Source organism: Euprymna scolopes, chromosome 41 (genome assembly GCF_053919585.1).
Source record: "Euprymna scolopes isolate OS-2025 chromosome 41, ASM5391958v1, whole genome shotgun sequence".
NCBI lineage: Eukaryota > Metazoa > Mollusca > Cephalopoda > Sepiida > Sepiolidae > Euprymna > Euprymna scolopes.
This window is the reverse complement of record NC_136522.1, coordinates 32,441,351-32,464,973: the sequence shown is the minus strand read 5'-3', so window position 1 is coordinate 32,464,973 and position 23,623 is coordinate 32,441,351. Positions and strand designations below refer to the sequence as shown.

Here is a 23,623-nt window from a genome sequence, read left to right as displayed (position 1 = left end):
GTTGATGTTCTGTAACTTGCTTCTTTGGTGATTTCTTTAAATGGACTTACTAGATATTTTTTCAAATAAGTCCCCATTACAGCACACATTACAAGAACTTTTCGTTGTTCTTAATTTATTTTCAGTAAATAATGTTGAATTCCACCATCTGATCACATCTTGAATGAGTTTGTTTTTCCAAATTAAGCTGATCCTATATTTCAGTTAATTTGCTAATAGAAAGCGATTAAAATAAGAAACTGTATTTCTGCTAAATATAATGGTTGTCTTCACAGCCGAAGTTACAATGTATGATAGTTATTCTAAATTACATTCTCTGACATTAGCAACTATATTTGTTCCTGAATTCTGTATGACTAAAAAACTTTATTGGAGATTTTATACTCATCCAGAACATTATGTAATTCTTACTTATTGCACCTATGTGTGCAACCACTCTAAGCACAGCTATGCACCATTCAAGTTGATCGATTTTTTTTTCCTTTTGAAATTGATTTTTAATTCGCAATTATTTATCTTTTTACTCAATATTACTATAGCTCTAGGATACATATACCTATTGAGCTTATGGGCAATGTTCTTTTAAAATATTAATGCATTTATTAATCCATTAAAATAAATTCTGCACTTTAGACTCTAAATCTAATTCCCCCTCTCTCTCTCTCTCTCTATATATATATATATATATTCTCTCTCTCTCTCTCTCTCTATATATATATATATATATATATATATATATATATATATATTCTCTCTCTCTCTCTCTCTCTCTCTATATATATATATATATATATATATATATATATATATATATATATATATATATATATAAACAGAATTAAACGTGAACTGAAAGGATTTTTCCATTATATAAAAAATAGAGGGGGTGAAATATTTTTGATATTTTATGGGGAATGTTCCCTCAAAGTTGGGAGATTCTATTTATAAACGTTGCTGATAGAACTGACGAATCAGGTTATTTCACGTTCTGCTATCAGCCAATCAGAAACTGGAATTGCTCCATAAAAATGAAATCTTTTAGCATTTCAGCACATAATTTTTTCATGTCAACACGAAAAGGTTCTTTTGTTCTTTGGCTGCAAAATTATAAAGTCTAGAACCTTTACAGAACAGCTGCTCACCGAGAATTCTTCATCTCCAGTACTTGTATAGAATAGCTACCCATCGATACTCTTCTAAATTGAAACATGGCTTCCAATTCAAGATATATGAGTCATCTCTTATTTTAATTTGAATTTGCCAATTTTCACGGATCTCAATTTTGAAAAAACTGAATTTGCTCAGACTCCAACTCTAACTTCATATTTGACTCTCTAACTCTTCTCTAGTACCCTCACCCTCTTGAAGATCTGTGAGGAAATAGGGTCAGCTGTATTTTTTGTTTTTAACTAACCAACCATGATGTGTTGGATCGCTAAAACTGCAACATATGTATGATACAACTGTAACATCTTTTCTGTCAATACAAGTTCTTAGAAATGTTGTCGTTATACTTAATGACATCATTTTTCTAAAGAAAACATCACAAAAGTGTGGACCGAACATAATTCTAGAAAGAGACATTTAATCGTGTGATCTACGCTTAGTGTGAGAAAATGCAAAAGTGTCACTAATTATTGCAGCCATGCCTAGTCATCTTTGTCTATTTTGAGGGATGTTTGTGTCCTGTGCCAAGAGAGAATTACGTTGCATGGCGGGGCTACTATGATAACTAGGACTGTGACAACAGCATATTCTTTTGATTCTTGAGTATATATCCGTTATTATCTTATATGTTTTTATATAGTCGGATGTGGTTCTCGGTTGATTGTGTCGGATATATACCCGAGAGTCAAAAGAATACAAAGAATATTTTGTTGTCACAACCCCTAATGATAATGCATTATGAAATACATTAGCATAGTAGCCCCTGTGGCTGGTCTACTGTGACAAGCTTTTGACATCAAAAAAAAAAAATGTTTTTTTTTTTTTTTTCCAAAGATCAAAACCTAAGTGCTAGTTGTTTAGGGAATAATTTTTTTTTTTTTTCTGAAATGAGACTGACATTGAAGAAACAAATGCTTCTAAACCTATTATAACTACTCCAAGCCAACCGTGGCCTTTACAAAGGCTACATGTACGCATTAGGAACAAAGTAAACAATCATAAGTCTCAAATCATAAGTGAACAGCGATCTTTTTCTTACAGAGGAAAGGTCAGTCCGAGAAAAAAACAAAACAAAACAAGAAAAAAAAAAAAAAACAGAAAAAGAAAACAAGGAAATACCTGGACAGCAGAAGATATTTGCTAACTTTTGTATAAAAGGGGGAAGGGGATGATGCAATAGAAAATAGGAGAAATGGAATTTTATGGATACAGTGAGAAATTTACCCCTCGTTACCTCCCCAAGCCCCGTCGCTCCAAGAGACTAATGTACTGTCTGACCCCCACCCTTTTATTATAGCACTGATTTATAATAGATTCAACATTTTTCCAGCCATTGTAAATATATTTATTCACACATTCACAATTCGTCCGCCGCCCCCCCCCCCCTCCTCGTTAACCTTGATGTGGTCAGTTGCATGGACATGCACACAAATCAAACACATACGGAAAATTAAAGGAAACATCATTAGATTTCTCATTCGTGTCAAGTTCTTAGCAGTTTAACTTTCACGGGAGCTCATAAAAGGAAGTGCAGTCATCCATGGAGGAAGTTGATTTAGTGAATGAGAATATCTAAGCTCCAGGGAGAAACCTAACACCCTCTACCCAACAAACAGAAGCTCTTTCATTGTTACGCCCCCCCCCTTCCACTTCTACAAGGAGGAGTGTCAGGATCAACTAAAACCAGAGGGAAATGTGAATAAAGGATTTTTCTTTTCTTTTTTAAGGGAAGCGATTTTTGTTTTTTAAATCAGTGCATTTTTATCAATAATGAATTGTCTACAATCAGTTTTATGACCAGAAAGTGATATCTGCGGCACTAAATGACCTGAGTGCTGATGGGCCACAAAAACAGAACTCTTTCGCATGCACACACATGCATGTGTGCACTATTACACACACTGTGTTGCTTTGACATGCACACATACACGCATTCACACCATATGTCTAACACATTTAATACTACATCAACTCGTATGAATGGACACAGCCAATATTTCAGGCTCTCATACACACACATTCATACATAGTTGCATCATCTCACTATTATGCACACAATCTCTCATTTATACATGCCATCTCTCGCTTATACACACTATCTCTCTCTTATACACACTATCTCTCACATACACACGCAGTCTATCTTACAAACACGTGCAATCTTTCTCACACATACACATGCAATCTCCACCTCTCTCTCACACACCAACAATCTCACTGTCACACATACACCATCTCTAACGTCTTTCTCTCTCAAAGGCATAGTTCCAGACTCTCTGTGTCACATACATAATTTTTCTCTCTATTTTACACAATCTCTTTTCTGCATACAAAATTTCTCTCACATATACATAATCTCTCACATACAAGATTTCACTCTCTCTTTCATAGACGATTTCTCTCTTTCATAGACGATTTAACTCTCTCACATACACAATTTCTCTCTCTCTTTCTCTCGCATACACGATTTCATACTCTCTCTCTCTCTCTCTGTCTCGCGTACACGATCTCTCTCTCTCTTTGTCTCGCGTACATGATCTCTCTCTCTCTTTGTCTCGCGTACACGATCTCTCTCTCTCTCTGTCTCGCATACACGATCTCTCTCTGTCTCACATACACGATCTCTCTCTCTCTGTCTCGCATACACGATCTCTCTCTCTCTCTGTCTCGCATACACGATCTCTCTCTCTCTGTCTCGCATACACGATCTCTCTCTCTCTGTCTCGCATACACGATCTCTCTCTCTCTGTCTCGCATACACGATCTCTCTCTCTCTGTCTCGCATACACGATCTCTCTCTCTCTGTCTCGCATACACGATCTCTCGATCTCTCTCTCTCGCATACACGATCTCTCTCTCGCATACACGATCTCTCCCTCGCATACACGATCTCTCTCTCGCATACACGATCTCTCTCTCTCTCGCATACATGATCTCTCTCTCTATCTCTCCCTCTCGCATACACGATCGCTCTCTCGCATACACGATCTCTCTCTCTCTCGCATACACGATCTCTCTCTCTCTCGCATACACGATCTCTCTCTCTCTCGCATACACGATCTCTCTCTCTCTCGCATACACGATCTCTCTCTCTCGCATACACGATCTCTTTTTCTCGCATACACGATCTCCCTCTCTCGCATACACGATCGCTCTCTCTCTCGCATACACGATCGCTCCCTCTCTCTCGCATAGACGATCGCTCCCTCTCTCTCGCATACACGATCGCTCCCTCTCTCTCGCATACACGATCGCTCCCTCTCTCTCGCATACACGATCGCTCCCTCTCTCTCGCATACACGATCGCTCCCTCTCTCTCGCATACACGATCGCTCCCTCTCTCTCGCATACACGATCGCTCCCTCTCTCTCGCATACACGATCGCTCCCTCTCTCTCGCATACACGATCGCTCCCTCTCTCGCATACACGATCTCTCTCTCTCTCGCATACACGATCTCTCTCTCTCTCGCATACACGATCTCTCTCTCTCGCATACACGATCTCTCTCTCTCGCATACACGATCTCACTCTCTTGCATACACGATCTCACTCTCTTGCATACACGATCTCACTCTCTTGCATACACGATCTCTCTCTCTTGCATACACGATCTCTCTCTCTTGCATACACGATCACTCTCTCTTGCATACACGATCACTCTCTCTTGCATACACGATCTCTCTCTCTCTCGCATACACGATCACTCTCTCTCTCTCGCATACACGATCACTCTCTCTCTCTCGCATACACGATCTCTCTCTCTCTCGCATACACGATCTCTCTCTCTCTCGCATACACGATCTCTCTCTCTCTTTCTCATACACGATCTCTCTCTCTCTCATACACGATCTCTCTCTCTCTCATACACGATCTCTCTCTCTCTCATACACGATCTCTCTCTCTCTCTCATACACGATCTCTCTCTCTCTCTCATACACGATCTCTCTCTCTCTCTCTCTCATACACGATCTCTCTCTCTCTCTCTCTCATACACGATCTCTCTCTCTCTCATACACGATCTCTCTCTCTCTCTCTCATACACGATCTCTCTCTCTCTCTCTCATACACGATCTCTCTCTCTCTCTCATACACGATCTCTCTCTCTCTCTCTCTCATACACGATCTCTCTCTCTCTCTCTCTCATACACGATCTCTCTCTCTCTCTCTCTCATACACGATCTCTCTCTCTCTCTCTCTCATACACGATCTCTCTCTCTCTCTCTCATACACGATCTCTCTCTCTCTCTCTCATACACGATCTCTCTCTCTCTCTCACACGATCTCTCTCTCTCTCTCTCATACACGATCTCTCTCTCTCTCTCATACACGATCTCTCTCTCTCTCTCATACACGATCGCTCCCTCTCTAGCATACACGATCGCTCCCTCTCTCGCATACACGATCGCTCCCTCTCTCGCATACACGATCGCTCCCTCTCTCGCATACACGATCGCTCCCTCTCTCGCATACACGATCTCTCCCTCTCTCGCATACACGATCTCTCTCTCTCTATCTCATACGCGATCTCTCTCTCTCTATCTCATACACGATCGCTCTCTCTCTCTCTCTCGCATACACGGTCGCTCTCTCTCTCTCGCATACACGATCGCTCTCTCTCTCGCATACACGATCTCTCTCTCTCTCGCATACACGATCTCTCTCTCTCTATCTCATACGCGATCTCTCTCTCTCTATCTCATACGCGATCTCTCTCTCTCTATCTCATACGCGATCTCTCTCTCTATCTCATACGCGATCTCTCTCTCTCTATCTCATAAGCGATCTCTCTCTCTCTATCTCATAAGCGATCTCTCTCTCTCTATCTCATAAGCGATCTCTCTCTCTCTATCTCATACGCGATCTCTCTCTCTCTATCTCATACGCGATCTCTCTCTCTCTATCTCATACGCGATCTCTCTCTCTCTATCTCATACGCGATCTCTCTCTCTCTATCTCATACGCGATCTCCCTCTCTCTCTCTCTCTCCCTCTCTCCCATACGCGATCTCTCTCTCTCTCTCTCTCTCCCTCTCTCGCATACGCGATCTCTCTCTCTCTCCCTCTCTCGCATACGCGATCTCTCTCTCTCTCCCTCTCTCGCATACGCAATATCTCTCTCTCTCCCTCGCTCGCATACGCAAGATCTCTCTTTCGCATACACGATTTCTCTCTCTCTCCCTCTCTCGCATACGCGATCTCTCTCTCTCTTCCTCTCTAGCATACGCGATCTCTCTCTCTCTCTCCCTCTCTCGCATACGCGATATCTCTCTCTCTCCCTCTCTCGCATACGTGATATCTCTCTCTCTCCCTCGCTCGCATACGCGATCTCTCTCTCGCATACACGATCTCTCTCTCTCGCTCGCATACACGATCTTTCTCTCTCTCTCTCTCGCTCGCATACACGATCCCTCTCTCTGTCGCTCGCATACACGATCTCTCTCTCTCTCGCTCGCATACACGATCTCTCTCTCTATCGCTCGCATACACCATCTTTAACATACACAATGTCTCCCCTTCTCTGAAATACGCTCTCTTTTCACCCCTTTTCCACTGAAATTCACCATCTCTCTTCCCCCAACCCCTTTTCTCTGAAAAATACGATCTTTCTCTGTCCCTCAAATACACCATCTTTCTATTTCCCTCTCTTTCCAATACACCATCTCTCTATTTCCCTCTCTTTCCAATACACCATCTTTCTATTTCCCTCTCTTTCCAATACACCATCTTTCTATTTCCCTCTCTTTCCAATACACCATCTTTCTATTTCCCTCTCTTTCCAATACACCATCTTTCTATTTCCCTCTCTTTCCAATACACCATCTTTCTATTTCCCTCTCTTTCCAATACACCATCTTTCTATTTCCCTCTCTTTCCAATACACCATCTTTCTATTTCCCTCTCTTTCCAATACACCATCTTTCTATTTCCCTCTCTTTCCAATACACCATCTTTCTATTTCCCTCTCTTTCCAATACACCATCTTTCTATTTCCCTCTCTTTCCAATACACCATCTTTCTATTTCCCTCTTTCCAATACACCATCTCTCTCTAACACACATGTATTATTTCTGTCGGTTTCTAATACTACCACATCATACATATACTTGCATCATCTCCCTCCGGTCCGCAATCTCATGATCTCTCACATGCACACCCATTGATTCTCTCTCACACAATCAAAATCGTCTGTTACATACACACGTCATCTCCTTCGTTCACTTTCAAGCTTAGCACGCACAATATATCACACACACACACACACACACACACACACACACACACACACACACACACACACACACACACACACACACACACACACACACACACACACACACACACACACACACACACCCCTCTTCATCTGCTGATGATTAGTAACGATTCGCAGTGTGTGACCGGATTTCAAGTCTTATTTGATCTACATTTATTCGTGCCCTGGGAGAAATTTATGAAGCTACGTTGTATTTTTACTGAATAATAGACACAATATTGCTATTGAAAGATATATATATATATATATATATATATATATATATATATATATATTCTTTGCACTAACTGATTACAGCTCATCGAGGCTAAAAACCAATGGAGGATAAATGTTAATGAGAAGGTTAGATTGCCAGTTAAAGGATGAATAATATTATGAGAGGATTTAAAATGATTAATGGAATGAACAAAGTTTGATTACTTATGAAGATTTATGACAACTATTCGTGGACATTTGATTGGAAGACAACCATGTTGTAGCCAACAGGAAAGCAATCTTTAAATAATGTGTTCAATAAGTTATAAGTTCTTGGAGGAAAAACCAGTCTGCTAATAGGAATTGCATTTAAGGGAAAGTTATTTGCAGCTGTAAACGAGGACAAGTTTTTGCTGTGAATGTTTTCAGAACGGAAGAGATCATCCTCAGCCACTAGATTGCAAAATCGATTTTGAATCAAATAAAGAGTGGTGTGAGCGGCACCTCCCATATGTAACAACAGTATTTTATCTTAAGATTTAAATGGCTGTTATTTACGTAGAGGATTGCATAAGGAGTTACATACTTTCTGGAGTGCTAAAATCATATTTGCTTCTGGAACAGTAGAAGAAACTCGCTATGAAGCGAGCGATCAACAGAAGATATTGTTGTTTGGAAAACACGGCTTACTTTGTAGACATGTAAATAATAACATTTATTGGCTGATTTAACTTATAGGGCATTTCATATCCAGATAATGTTGGATAATCAGCAGAGAATCTGCATCGTTTCGGAACTTACCTCTGAACAGCTTTTTTGCGTTATCAGCTTCCCTCACTGATATGAGGCTCCATTATCTGAACTGCATTAAATGAACTGTTTAATACACTCAAAATTGAACGTTTAATGATTTTAGCCTCTCCCGTTTCAATCAACGACTTAGCGTTTCACATGTCGTTAAAAATTTTAACAGCTGCGGGCTGCATCTCACATATTCGTGCAATTAATACGCTCATATTGAAAAGAAGAAGCATAAACAATTAAATAAAAGAAAAAGTCAAATGAGTAAAAAAAACATAAGGAATAAATATAAATGAATGAATAAAAGTAAATAATTATGTATATAAAATAAATAATTAGAAATAGATAAATAATAATAAATAAATAATAAAAAATAGAGAACCATCCAACGACATTTTCCAGCAACCTTTGCAACAAATGGGATATGCCTTCCATTTTAGATCTGAAAGCTTATCAACGTAAGAGGCTTCCTCAAGGAGAGATAGCTATCCATTTTAACTGGATCAAAGCATGATTTCAATTTGTGCTGAAATGCGCTTCTATGAAATTTATATATACATACTTTGATTGCAGAAATTCCCTCTGGACCAAAGTAGGTTTGCAACAACAGATCCCACATATAAATTTATTATGCCTAGATTTTTAGCCACTATCTTATGTAACTTTAGAACGACATTTTAGACATATTTACTACATTTGATCCTGGAAGCAACACATTTTAGACATATTTACTACATTTGATCCTGGAAGCAACACATCACAATGGCAGCATCTTTAGAGAAAGTAGTTCCTATTTTTCTCCCTAAATATTAAGTCCTCCTACCCCACTCAAGACAGAGAGGAAATATGCATGCTACAGATATTGTGCTTGCATCCTTCATAACTAGATCATAAACATAATCTTTCCATTTTCCGATTAAAAAATAATAAATTTTCCCTTCTCAAATTTTGCTCATTCTCATTGGCTGAGAGCTGACAATTCGATTATTTCAGAATCTACCTATTAATACATAAACGAACGCCCCAGAACTTTTAAAATATGGCAGCACTTTCTACAAGAGGCAATCGTTTTAATAAATTAGACCAAATACAAGCATAACTGCTTCTAAACAGAAAATTAAATACTGATAACCTTACACTTACATATGCACACATCAGTAACACGCCACTAGCACCCCCCCTAAAAAACAAACAAACCCTGAAAAAAATATGTATCGGTATCATTGTTTAGTTTTCGATTTTGGGGCGGCTTAGCGAACCTTACGCGATGCTATTTGTTTCTTTTACTTTGTTTTATAACAGGACGTTTATTTTAATCTTTTTTAAATACTTTTTTACGTTTACTTTTAATGTGGGCGATTTAAATATTTACATATTTTCCTACGATTAGATTCCAATCCTGTTACTTATCTTGTCAGCATAGGTTTTTTTGACTATGAGAGAGATAGAGCGAGTGAGTTGAGAAGAATATATACAGAGAAAGAGAGAGGCAGGAAATAAAAACTGGTGTGGATATTGTTCACCGTGTAATGTCCTTTTTATGTCGAAGAACAAACAAACATTTGACGACATCAACATTATCTACAATAGTTTTTATTTCCTCTCTCTTTCTCTCTCCCTCTTTGTATATATTCTTCCCAACTTTCTCTCTCTCTCTCTCTCTCTCACTCACTTTTTACATTTCTTTTCATGCTGGAGAAAAAAAAACATCACGGCAGACACTATCTACATCAGTTTTTACTTCCTCTCTCTCTCTCTCTGTATATATTCTTCCAACTCTCTCTCTCTACCCTCTCTCTCTCGCTTGCTCACTCATTCGCTCACATTTTAGATTTATTTTTCTGACAAAATATAAAAAAAACATTCTAAGGTGTCAACATTATCTCGCCTGGTCATCTCTCACTCTGATTATTATTATTTCTCTTGCGTGTTTCTGTGTCTGTGTGTTCATTTTACCATGTGGCTCGCTTCGATAAATTGCTATCACAAAAGCAAAAAAATGAAATTCATTTACCTACTTTTCATTCCACCTTTACTTGCGTATTCACAAATTATAAAGCTAAGCAATGTTGAGCCTGGCCAGTACTAAGATGAGTGACCACTTGGTAATTAAAAAAAACAAAAGTAGAAGGGTTGTTATTACAAGAGAAAAGTGTATTTTTAAAGGAGTGAAGCTACCAACAAATATTTTATAAAATTTTTGTTTATTGGTTGATACTTTAGTATTTTTTTGTGTAATAGACAAACGAGAAATACTAAAATATTAAGCAGTAAACAGCATTTGAAAAAAATGACAGTTGGTAGCTCAATTTTTTAAATATATAATTTCAATATGAACAACTATATGACAGACTTTTCACTTGATGAGATCATGTTAGTGTCGCGTTTGTTACATGTCCTATGTAAATCTAATATATAAAAGGCTATATATCTGTCTGTCTCCATATTTTCAAAATCTATCTCCCCCAAAACTAAAAGTCGCAGAGCAGCACTAGAGGACTCAAATGATTGGATTTTTTACGAAATGTTCTTTCATGAATTTTTAGTCGGTTAAAATAGTTTTTAAGGAGTCAAAAATGGATCAAAATTGAAAAAATCGTTAAACATTTTGTACATTCATCTTAGTTTATTTCTAATCAGTTCATGTGCGTGTCATGTTTGTACAGTGGTAACGTTACCAGCTTTGAATGCTACAGTTTTGCTTTTGGTCTCGATTCTAGCTGATAGCACCAAGATACTTTTTTTTTTTTACTTTTGAAATCACGACTCTATAATAATAATAATATATACGAAATCTGAACAAATTAAAATATATTTCAAATCATCCAGACCATGACACCCTTACCTCTCAGATTTTTTTCAAACTTTCACCATATGTTGGTATCATATAAACTAGGGAATACCGAAAATTTGAGCTTTTAACTCTAAGCGGTTCCGGAAATATCGCAATTTTGATATTTTACGTATATCGTGTTGAGGCGCAAATTCGCAAAATTATGAAATTACGTTTTGGGGCATAAATCATTTTCTAGACAAGGTAGAAACTTGAAAATTTGCATGGACAAGGTTTTCCACGCGAAGACTCCAAAAATCACATTTAAAGCCTCTGAAAATGAACTGTTTCTGAGTTATTGAACTTTTAAGCCGAGATTTGGGTATTAGTCTAAGGCAACCCAAAAAAACATGTAGCACTATTGGAAATTGAATTTTTTCTTATTCGTAGACATTCTTGATAGTCTGAATTTAAATTCCTCCAAAAAAGGTGTTTGGTTCTTTCCTTGTTAGCTCACAATCTAACCTCAAAGAGCGCAGTTTTACGGGCCTCACTTCCAGACAGAGCAGTGTACAAGGAGTCACTTGACTTCACCATAAACAGGAAATCCTGAATTTTATTTTGACTTCCTGTTCATTTAAGAAGTGGTATTGCTGCTTTCTGGTGTTTCTTTAAGTTGGCTGAAATTTTTTGTTTGTTTGTTTTTTTGTTTGATGCAAGTAGCAGGTAAAGCCAAGTAACCGGATAGCTCACAATCGAACCTCAAAAATTGTTTGTAGCATTTATGAACCCCTAAAAATTCTCACAGCCCCCTGTGATTGACCAATTTTTTAGGTTTAATCACTCTTGAGATGAGGCAATATTTAGAAGCCAAAGACTACACAGTTACGCCAGGGTTCATGCTTTGCTGACAATGTGACAAATCCTACCAATATCTTTGGAAAGTTCCTCTGACAGAAGCTCCTCAGATGTTGTAGTTCAGTTTCAAAATGATTTTAATGAAGACACTTTAGCTGATGAACCATTTGAAATGTACGAAACACCAAGAAAACAGCTCAACACTGGTCTAGAAATTGTTGGTGAACCTTCATAGTGTGGCCCAACATAGTTGTGTGAGCAGTGACAAACAGAAACTCAAGAAAGTGATGAACACCTACAAATCCGCCCTGGCAGAAGCCTATGATGTTGAAGGGGATATGCTTGATACATCTGATTCTGATTTTGAGAAAAATGATGTCCAGTGGAAGGCTGCAGAGTTGGATCGACTGCATGATTTGATGCGAGAAAAACTGAAAACAGCTACGTACCCTCATAATTTCGCAAATTTGCGCCTCAACGCGAGATACGTAAAATACCAAAATTGCAATATTTCCGGAACCGCTTAGAGTTAAAAGCTCAAATTTTCAGTATTCCCTAGTTTTTATGATACCAACATATGTTGGAAGTTTGGAAAAAAATCTGAGAGGTAAGGATGTCAAAGATGTTTTTTTTTTCTCGATGATTTGAGATGGAATTACCCTTAAGTGTATTTTACACCTGGGCAAAGCCGAGCCCCCCCCCCCACCTGCGCTAGTAAATAAATATAAAATATATATCTAATCAAATTATGTAACGTTAGAACAACTTATGCTGATTAACCTGCGTTTTGATATCTGTACCTTTCAATGGAATTGTAAAATCAACTAAATATTAAATTCCCAAATAACTAAGAGAATCTGCTAGTAAAAAGTTACTTCTTTCCCAGTCTATTTTTTTTTTTTTTCATCAAAAACAAAATCGAATTTGTTCCACAAATCTGAATATCCCATATATCAAGTTTCATTCTGTAGACCGAAAACCGACAAAGTAGTTTGGTAGAGACTGTTTCGCTGACACACAGACAAGTTCACTTATATTATGAGGGAGAAAAAAAATGCCCATTGCCTCTACAGACAGAAGTAGACACATAAATATTAAAAGAAAATTATTTAATCCCTATTTTTATTTATTCTTTCTTTCCTATTCTTTTTCTCCTCATTTTTATTCTTTTTTTTCCTTTTCCGGAATTCCTCATAGTTGCTTTCTGTCTTATATCTTTTCCGAGTCATTAATTAAACGTTCCTATCTACTGCTCCATGTGTACACGTGTCCCATATCCTGTGAAATTCCTCTTAAAACTAAGGAAGAATGCGTGTTTAGACTTTTGAGCATTATTTTGGCCTTTTAAATATGTTACTTTACATCTTTAAATGGTGTCAATAATAATAAACTTGTCTCTGATTAATGTGCATCTTTTTCTTGTCTTTTCCTCCTTTTTCCTCTCTCCTCGCTTTCCCCTCTTCCTCTCTTCTCCTTCTACTTCTCTCTCCTTTCTTTTTATTTCTACTTTCTAACATTTTTCTTTTTCTTCTTCCCCCTTCTTTTTCTCCCCTTTTCTATTTATTATCCTTTTTCTTTCTATTTCTCTTCTTTCTCCTTCCACTCTATCCTACACCTACTTCCTATTTCTCTTCTTCCCTTAAGATAATAATCACCTCACTATCCCCCTCCCCCTCTCTCTGTTCTTCGCTACTTCGCTTCATACTGTCTACTTAAAATTGCGTAAGCTCACCCCACCCTCAATACTGCTATGGAAAAAATAAACTGGGAAGCTATAACTTGCAAAGATTTTAATTCCTTGGACTTAAGTTCTAATCAGAAACTCTTAAAATTATAAAAACAATTGCTCAAATGTTGCAAATTTAATTCTGTGATTTAACTGCTTTAAATCCCATTGAAATAACATAAATTAAATGTGATTTTCGTTGCTTCTTAAACATCATTTTTGTGACTCAAACTTTTAAAATACGAAAAAATATAAAAATCACTTTCAGATTTTCATTTAAAATTTTCGTTTATTTTTATATCTTATTATTTCTTCACAGTAGATGGAGATGTGTGCAGAAAAGACTTATGGTTTGGTTTCGTTAAAAGAATGGAAGTTTTTGGGTTAGATGTAAAACAGTTGAGGTAGTAGAGTCAAGGAAAACAGAAGTAAGTGATAAGGATAGATTTGAAAGAAAGAAGGATAATTAAAGACCTGGCCAGAGATAGGTTAGTTTGGAAGTTTTATTTCTACAAACAGTCCAACACATACCATCATGTAAAGCAGACGTTGAACCGATTATTATTATTATTATTATTATTATTATTATTATTGTTTTTGTTGTTGTTGTTTTTGTTGTTGTTGTTCTTCTTCTTATTATTATTGTTTTTATTATTATTATTGTTTTTATTGTGATTATTATTTTTTTTCAAGTCCTAATTTTCAAAATTATGCAACTCCAGAATACTTTTTATCAAAAAAATGGAAATGCAAAAAACAAATTAGTGAATATGTTGAGGCCAACATCATGACTGATGCTCATAAGATTATTTAAACTATTTCGACTGTTAATCTCATCTCATCTTTGTAACCTCTGTCCATCTTCAATGCATCTTTTCTAACTCTGGAACCTTTGTATTCTTTGGAATTAATCAAAATATTATCATCTTGGTTGTTATTTTTACAACGTTTCTGCTTATGTAACCTTTGACCTCCTTCAAGTGCATCCTTTTGAAGTTGGAAACCTTCGTGAAATTTTCAGTGGAATCCTTAAATGATCGTCTTTCCAACAAGGAAAACAAATTTATATGGAGATTAAATCATTTGAAATTCAATTTAACACTTAAATTCCCAGATTAGCAATTGTAAAATGATAGATTGGATTTAGAAAAGTTTTTGGAATCGTATCATGTGTTTAATTAATCTCTATTTAAGAACAATGAATTGCAATTTATTTTTCTTGCGTACTGCGTGTCCGTTATGAGAAAAGTTTTGTTATGAACGCTTTTGTAATAGACAATAGTAAGAGGAAATTTTTTTTTGTTCATTCTAAAAATCGATATGGTTGGTCACAGACGATCTCCATACTTTGACCTTTGCCTACTCGTTCGATTTTATATGTGGCAATAATCACATTTTCACATAGCTTATTATAAGATCACCAAAGTTAAGTGACATTGAACTTGTCCAGGGACTAATTTGTTTTATTTGGACAGCAGCTTATTATAAAAACAAGTTTCATCTTGTTGGTTTGATGACACATAGCAGCAGTTTTTTTCTCTTTTATCATTTTTTTTTCTCTTCTCTTTGATAACAGTTAGTGTATAATTATTTAAAAATCACATTACAAAATCATTGAGGTTTAATAGTGCTTTTAAAGTTTTTCTTTGCCAATAAACATTATTTATATTATATTTCTCTTTGTTTGTCTGTTTGTTTGTTCAAATTTTCCATGGAAGCCAAGCCGAGATTTTGCATGGATTTTTGTTATAATAAAGTGCAGCGAACGGAGATTTATGGTATCTGTTTGATGCACAGTTAAGGATTAACAGGGTTGAGTATTTAATGCAAAAGCGAGCATAAATTTAATCATATTCAACCATTTATTTGGCATAAAGCACTCATTCTAAGTAATTTTGGAAGAGAATCGAAGTTCAGTGATCAAGTTAGTAACTAGCATTCAAGCTTTCAATCTCGAGGTTGATGCACTCGCTACATATAGCTACACCGATGAGTTATGGAACAACGACACAGCTGTTTATGGATAACTATATTTTACACTAGTGGAATATGCACACAAGTGTTACCTGGAGAAATTGAAAAATCCCCAAATCATATTTCTATCTTTGAAATTCCTGTAATTGTACTCCATTTCCTAATTAGCTAAAAATATTAATTGTAGTGTTTTTTATGTCTTCAATTTATAAATTACTTAGTAACGCCTGGGAGGATGAAGTCAATGGATATAATGGAGCAGTTAAGTCAATTTATACTTTATGGTCTAAATGCCCTGATCGATCCCATCGTCACTCCCTCATCAATAAGAGTACCATAGACAGCAGGCACTTCATCCTCCGGAAGGAGATGATAAAGTCTGGGAAGAAGGCATCCTGTTATCTTTGAACTTTGCGATGTATTCAAAATAACACAAATGTTATGTGTTTCTTTGCCATCTAAATTCATTAAAATACAATGTAAAAGGAAAATACAAAACAACGAAACACACACACACACACACACACACACACACACACACACACACACACACACACACACACACAAAACAATAAAAAGTCAATTTATAGTGTAAATAATGATAAAAAGTGAATTTTTCCTGAAAGTGTCCTGCCTGGTATCATCAGTGTTCTCTCATGGATTAGAATGCCATGGTTAGCAGATAATACACCCGTTGTCTCCCCCCTTCACCCAAAGGAGATGGTAATACCTAGAAGGAAGGTATCCTGTGATTTTTGCAGGTATTTCTAAGGGCAAAAGTAATTTATGGAACGAATTCATTGAATTGTAGACTATTGTGAAAATTGATAAAAATACTCTTTCATTAGCAGATATTAAAATCTGTAACAATCGCCATGGCAACATGGATGCTATTGTTAAGTAGGCATGGTTGCAGGAGAAGATAGAATAACGATGAAACAAACAAATTAAAAAATGAAACCTCTTATCGCTAAGAAGTTGTATGCTTCAATTGAAAATTGCCTTTTATGAAATAAAGGTTCAACACGTTTTAGAATGGTTCATTTCGAAAGTTAGAAAAAGTAAAATAATTTGTTAAAAATTAATTGCAATCAAGTTTGTTAAAGAATTTATATTTTGTGAGAATTATTTATTAGAAATGAATAAAGAAATTTAAAAAAATTAGAAAATTTTCAGTTTGAAATAAGCCAACAAGCTGGATAAAAAATTGTGGTATTGGCTGTTTACTGTTTGGAAATATCAATCTAAAATTCACCAAAGGTAAATGATTAACATAATAATAATGAAATAAGAATATTGGAAACGATTGAAACAATAGAACATACTGCTAATCTGCTATTGCATAAATCGAGAATGTACAAGAAAGTTCTTAGCCAATCAAAATGTTCAAAAGAAAAAGTGTAGTTGAAAGAGAACAACAGAAGTAAATGTGCTTGTAGAAGTGAAAATTTCTCCGAATTTCTTTATGAATGATTGTTACAAGAAGCTGTGGAGCCGGTAAAATTTACAGAAAGTGAACAAAAAAAAATATGCATATTTTCTGAAAACCAACATCAAGAATTATCCTAAATGTTATAAATTCACATATGTAAGTTTCGGATAGAAAACTATAATCGTAAATGGAAGAAAATCATTTTACTTTATTATAAAGATATGTTGACAACCAGTAGTCTTTATTTTTCTCCTCTTTCCTTTCTTCATCTTTCTCCTTCTATTCTTTTTTCTTCCCCTTAAATTCACTGCTTCTTCCTTCCAATTAGTTTCTACCTTCACTTCTTTTCCACCTTCCTCTTCTTTTCCACCTTCCTCTTCTTTTCCACCTTCCTCTTCTTTTCCACCTTCCTCTTCTTTTCCACCTTTCTCTTCTTTTTTACCTTTCTCTTTTTCTCCTTTCTCTTCTTTTTTTCCTTCCTCTTCTTTTTCTCCTTCTTCCCCTTCTCTTTTTCCTCCCCTTCTCTTTTTCTTCCTCCTCCTTTTCCTTTTCTTCCTCCTCTTTCTCTTTCCCCCTCTTCCTTTTCTCCCTCCTTTCTTTTCCCCTCTTCCTCTTCTTTTTTCCTCCTCTCCACATGTTTCACTTCCTATTTCATTTCTCCTTCCTTCTCTTGGTTTCTTATCACCGTTCCTTCCCCTTCTGGCTCGTCCGTTGAATCAAAGGATTTCATTTTATTATTTGCATCCTGTTTTTCCCCCTCCTGATATTATTTAAGTACAAATGAAAAAGTGGGGAGATTAACTTGGGAAGGAAGTACCGATTACTATTCTTTACTTGTCTATGCTGTCTGTCCCTCCTCATTTACTACACTTTATAGTACCAATGCAACTCCTCTCATACTATATCGCCACCCTTTTCTTCAGCAAAAGATGACTCGCAGTATTACATGGAATCCAGATATCATCATTTTATGATACAGATTTCTTCCACCCCTCACCGAGAACTCGTCTTACTCTTAAAATATGTGATCTACCCATTAATCGTAACCGTAACAACTTGGTATACCACATATTGGATTGGAAACCATGCAGTATACCACATATTGGATTGGAAACCATGCAGTATACCACATATTGGATTGGAAACCATGTAGTATACCACATATTGGATTGGAAACCATGTAGTATACCACATATTGGATTGGAAACCATGCAGTATACCACATATTGGATTGGAAACCATGCAGTATACCACATATTGGATTGGAAACCATGCAGTATACCACATATTGGATTGGAAACCATGCAGTATACCACATATTGGATTGGAAACCATGCAGTATACCACATATTGGATTGGAAACCATGCAGTATACCACATATTGGACTGGAAACCATGCAGCATACCACATATTGGATTGGAAACCATGCAGTATACCACATATTGGATTGGAAACCATGCAGTAGATTACAAATTTAAGAGCACTCCCTCATCTATAATATGGAGCCCCTCTCACTAGGGGTTGATGAACCTCCTTTCAATCCCTGTTACACATTAAAGTAAATAAAGCAATGTTTTAATCAGTTTTAATCACCAAAAATGAAAGAATTATAAAAAAATTTTCTAGTCAATCCTACAGAGTTTCCATAAAAAGTCATAAGTCCAAAAGGTGTGGAAACCAGCTCCCCCGAGGGGGTAATTTGATCGTGGGGAAAACTAGGCAATAATGGACCCATTGGCATTACCTGATACGGACCCGTATCAGGTGATTGGCAACTTTGGGAGGGATGGTGAAGTTATACCTGAGAATATGTATTCTGATAGGATCAAGCCAAACCATACTTCATTCTCATTAAGAAGGATCTGATGATGCCAACCAACTCCTAGGTTGTCAGAATGATGCCAAGGTATCTATGGCAACCAAAAATATTCAGTTATACTAGGTGTCACAATTTTATGAACACCCTGTAAATTATGAGTAGTTGTACTTATCTGGCGTTGTCCAGGAGTCTTATTGCCTTTTTTCTCTTTTTCTTTATTTTTTTAAATAGTCTTAAAAATTAAATCAAATTATTATGGTATGGTTTAAATATTAAATTAATTGAAGCAAATTGTTATTAAAATATAACTAATTTTGTTAAATTGATATTGTTTCTATTTAAAATATTAAATTATTAAATGTAAATAATTTTAAAAACGTTCACTGTTTTAATTAAATAGGGATTTGTTAAGGATTTTAGCGAAAATTTAAATGACCTCTATTCGATAGTTTAAATGCTTCCAAATTCCTTTCATATTTAAATTTTATTACCTTTAATTATTAACAAAAGAATAAAACCATCGACCAGAGGTGTTGATTAGCAATCAGTTCTAAGTTATTTTACTGTATTTTCTTCTGTAATCTGCGTAATGCATAGAAATTAAGAGACTGGGCGATCTTTCTAATTATGGATTGCTTAATAGGTATCGTTTAATGATTTAATTAAATCGTTAAGTGAAATTCAAATTCTATTAGAAAATCTTTTTTATGGAAATCATTTTAGACAGAGCATAAAGCCACTTAATGTGCAAGTAGGTTAAAACAACAACAAAAGTCCAAAGTTAGCTAATGAGAGGTGTTATAGATTCTGACCCAGGAAACAGCAATTCTTCCTCTTTTGTCAGAAACATAGCTCCTGGAATGTGAGGACTAAAAGACAAAATAAAGGAAAGCGAGAGTTACAAAGCTATCGAAAGTCACCCAACATCCGCTTTCTAATCCCTTAAATTGCACTCGCTTATCCCATTTTGTGCTTTAATAAAAATTTTGAAAACGTAATGCTTTTACCATGCTTTTATATGAGCAAAACTTTGTACGAGGGTCCTTCCAAAAGTAAGTCCTCCTATTTTTTAACCAAAAATGTTGAAGAGCTATGAAGATGAGTAATATTATTAAAACAAACAACTATCTGTGCTCCAGAATTTATTTTCTACATAGATATCACTATTCTGAATGCACTTTTGCTTCTGACGCACGCCCAGTACAGGGTTTGCTTTCTTAGAGTTTTACACAAGAGACAAAACTTTCAGGTCATAAATGCACGAGTTTAAGCATCATAACAATGCAATTTGCAATCCCCTCTGATCCATTCGGATGGAATAAAAAATATGAGGCATTACCTTTGGAACGTCCCACATATAACGAATTGAATCAGTTTCAGTTGATTTGTAGCATTACGGTAGATTCTGCAGATATTAACGATGTGCCTCCACGTTTGAAGTATGTTTGTGTGGGCGGGGGGACACACACCAGCAACTTTCGTGTAGATCTGTTAGATTGTGACTAATGATAAAAATCTATGTGTGGTTACCAAAGTTATGGCGGAGTGCTGAGATTTGCTGCCACACATGCAATTTTTCAATTCCTTTCTGACCCTTTTCTATCATCCCTCTGCTAACGCTGAGGAAGCCTGAAATCTTGTCTTTCTGGCGCGGATTTCAAAAAGAGCTCTGTGTCTCATTCACAAATATGGAGCTTCAAAATTGTCCGTAAATCAATTATTATAAAAAATTAAAAAAATAAATAAATAAATAAATAAATAAAATAGAAATATAGTTGTTTTCATGCAGACAAGACTAACAACAACAACAACAAAAAGGCATAAAATTAAAAGTTGAAAATTGCAGACAAATATCGTCTGCACTCCGTATTATAATGTCTTCACTCTGTCGAATTTCCTGTGGTACACTTAGTAAATTGTCATTGCTGCTGATATTGTCTCCGACAATATCATTGTTGGTGGAATGAGGCAGGATGGCTGAGAAAATGATTCGATGAAAGAGAGGGAGGGGGTAAAGAAACAATAGTTGGAAAGAAAGTGAGTGAAGGGTGGGGTTTTTTTTTTTCATCTTTTATCATAGTATCGTCACAGCCCCTTTTTCAGTTGTCACCACCGGCAGTGCTTGTTTGCTCTCCCACGTGATTGGTCCCGGTTGGATACCCCTTACTCTCCTTTCTTCTTGATACTCAAACGGCATCATTTATTTGCTTTGGTTTTATACGTCTCCCCCTCCTTCTCCCCCTCTTTCTTCTTCCCACTTTTCTCCCTGTTCCCGCTTTTTTCTTCCTCTCCTCCTTTTATCCCTCTTTCTCGTTTCCTCTCCCCTTTTTCCTCCATTTCTCCCCCCTCTTCTTTCTTTCCTCCTGTTTCCCCTTTCTTTCTTTCACTCTCTCCCTTTTCTTTCTTTCACTCTCTCCCTTTTCTTTCTTTCACTTTCTCCCTTTTCTTTCTCCTACTCTACCCTCTATATCCATCCTCTCTCTTATCTCTGCCCCTCTTCCTCTTCCTTTCTCCCCCCTCTCTGTTCCTTATATCTTTCTTTCTCTTATTCTCTTCCCCTCCCTCTCTCATTACTCTTCCCTTTCGTTCTCCGCAGGTGACGTGAACGGCATCGAGATGCAGATAATTCCTCAGACACAGTTCATCCCGCTGCCTGAGGCCCTGTGTCTGATCATCATGGATCTAAACAACAACCGCATCGTGGCCACGCTGGAGACAGTTCAGGAAAAGTTACAGCAGTGTTACAAAGACATGGAGGTCCCCAGTGAGAATCTCATCTATAACACTCTCGCTAACCTCATACAAGAAGGAAAGGTCTTCCACACAGGTAAGCACTCCATCGCAACGTTTTTTTTTCCTCAACATTCACAATCTTAACCATGTGCTCTGATACTACACTTCATTTTTACTGTTCACAGTCAATGAAGGAGAAATCCTTCTAGACTAAGGCGATTTTTATTTTTGTTTCAATCCAATTTGGGGAACTGGACTTTCTCCACATGGAAAAACAGACCTTGTACCTAACTTTGCCCTCGTGGGCAGACAAGTAAATAGAAACACTAACAATATTTAAAAAGTGATGAATCTTCAATTTTATTTGCTTTTTTATGTTTTTTTTCTTTTCTATTTTCCTGAACCCACGAATGAGTGGAATGCATTATATCAACAAAGGTGTGTGTGTGTGTGATACTGTTGTTATACTATAGTTGAATTGTTGCTGACTTTTTTAATTTGTATTACTTGAATTATTCAAACTATTGTTCTCATCTTGAGAACGTTTCCACACAACGTTTTGGCTGATATAACTTCTAACCTTTTTCAGGTATATCTTGTCAAACTCGGGGCATCTTTCTCTTGAACTTGAGAATCTGCACCAAATTTTGAACGGAACTCTTTATTTAATTAACGAGGGTAACATAATTTGTTTCCTTTCGAATAGTATTTTAAGTATCATCTGCACTGAGGAATGAACCATCAATCTCCAGAATAATTTCACTTAGAACTGAATTTTACATAGTATTTTATTCGTTATGCTACAGGTTCTTCTGTGGTGTAACGAATAAAGTAAAATTCAGTTGTAAGTGAAACTATCCTGGAGGTTGATAGTTCAATCCCTAACATGGGCGATATTCAAAAATACAATTGCGAGTTACTTAGGACTTCTACTCAGTCATTGCTGATGGAACAAGAGCATGCTACCTCTGTGAAAATGGTTCCATTCCAAATATCATGCAAAAGCTCAAATTTGACAAGATAAACCAAAAGACGGTCAGAGATTACATATGCTAAAACGTTCTGAGAATAACACTCAAGATGAGAACAGTAGTCAAAATAATACAGTTGAGTTAATAAACATTTGTTTCTCCAAGGCTTTTCAAGTTATGAATAAAGTAAAACTTATTTTCTTTTTATAAATGAAAAGCATGAACATAGATTTCACAGTGTTGTTTCCGTTTTGATCAAAAGCAAATATACTTATCCATCTGATTAATATACTTTTTATATATACTAGCAAAAGTACCCGTCGTTGACTGGGTTCAAAAACAGCTGATAGAAAATGGACTCTGATTTATGAAAGTATGATAGGTTATGAAAAGGAAGGGTTGTAAAGAGATAGCTTCGAATTTGGGGATATCAAAACCAAAGCAAAATATGATGAAAGTAAAAATAAAATAAATAAACACCATAATTTATTATACCATACCTGTTCACACTGAAACACTTATCACAATATTCTGTGGATCTATATTAAAAAACTTTGTTAAACTTTGTGACATATTTACATTTTATGGAGGTCAGGTGCGAACGATCACCCCATAATTTTATTATACCATATTTCTTCAAACTGAAACATAATTATCAAAGTATACTTATGCAGATAGATATGAAAAGTCTTCATTAAAGTTTGTGCCTATTTCCATTCTACGGAGGCCAGGCGCAAACGCAGACCCCACAATTTTATTATACCATTCCTATTTAAGTTAAAACATACTTATCAAAGTATTCTTATGTACATCTATATCAAAAACACTTGTAAAGGTTTTTTTTTAATTTTTAAATTTTTTAATTCCATACTTTGTGGATCAGGAGCAAACGCAGACCC

At 36.2% G+C, this 23,623-nt stretch overlaps 1 protein-coding gene across 3 annotated transcripts in view; it reads left to right on the top strand.

Annotated features, from left to right (window-relative positions):
* LOC145266453 (uncharacterized) overlaps positions 1–23,623 on the top strand; it is a 435,170-nt gene that overhangs the window by 237,958 nt on the left and 173,589 nt on the right. For all 3 annotated transcript variants that reach the window (XM_080122131.1, XM_080122130.1, XM_080122132.1), the window contains exon 2: positions 21,617–21,847. In XM_080122131.1, coding sequence (XP_079978257.1) covers positions 21,617–21,847 — 231 coding nt within the window. The remainder of the gene's footprint in view (positions 1–21,616; positions 21,848–23,623) is intronic.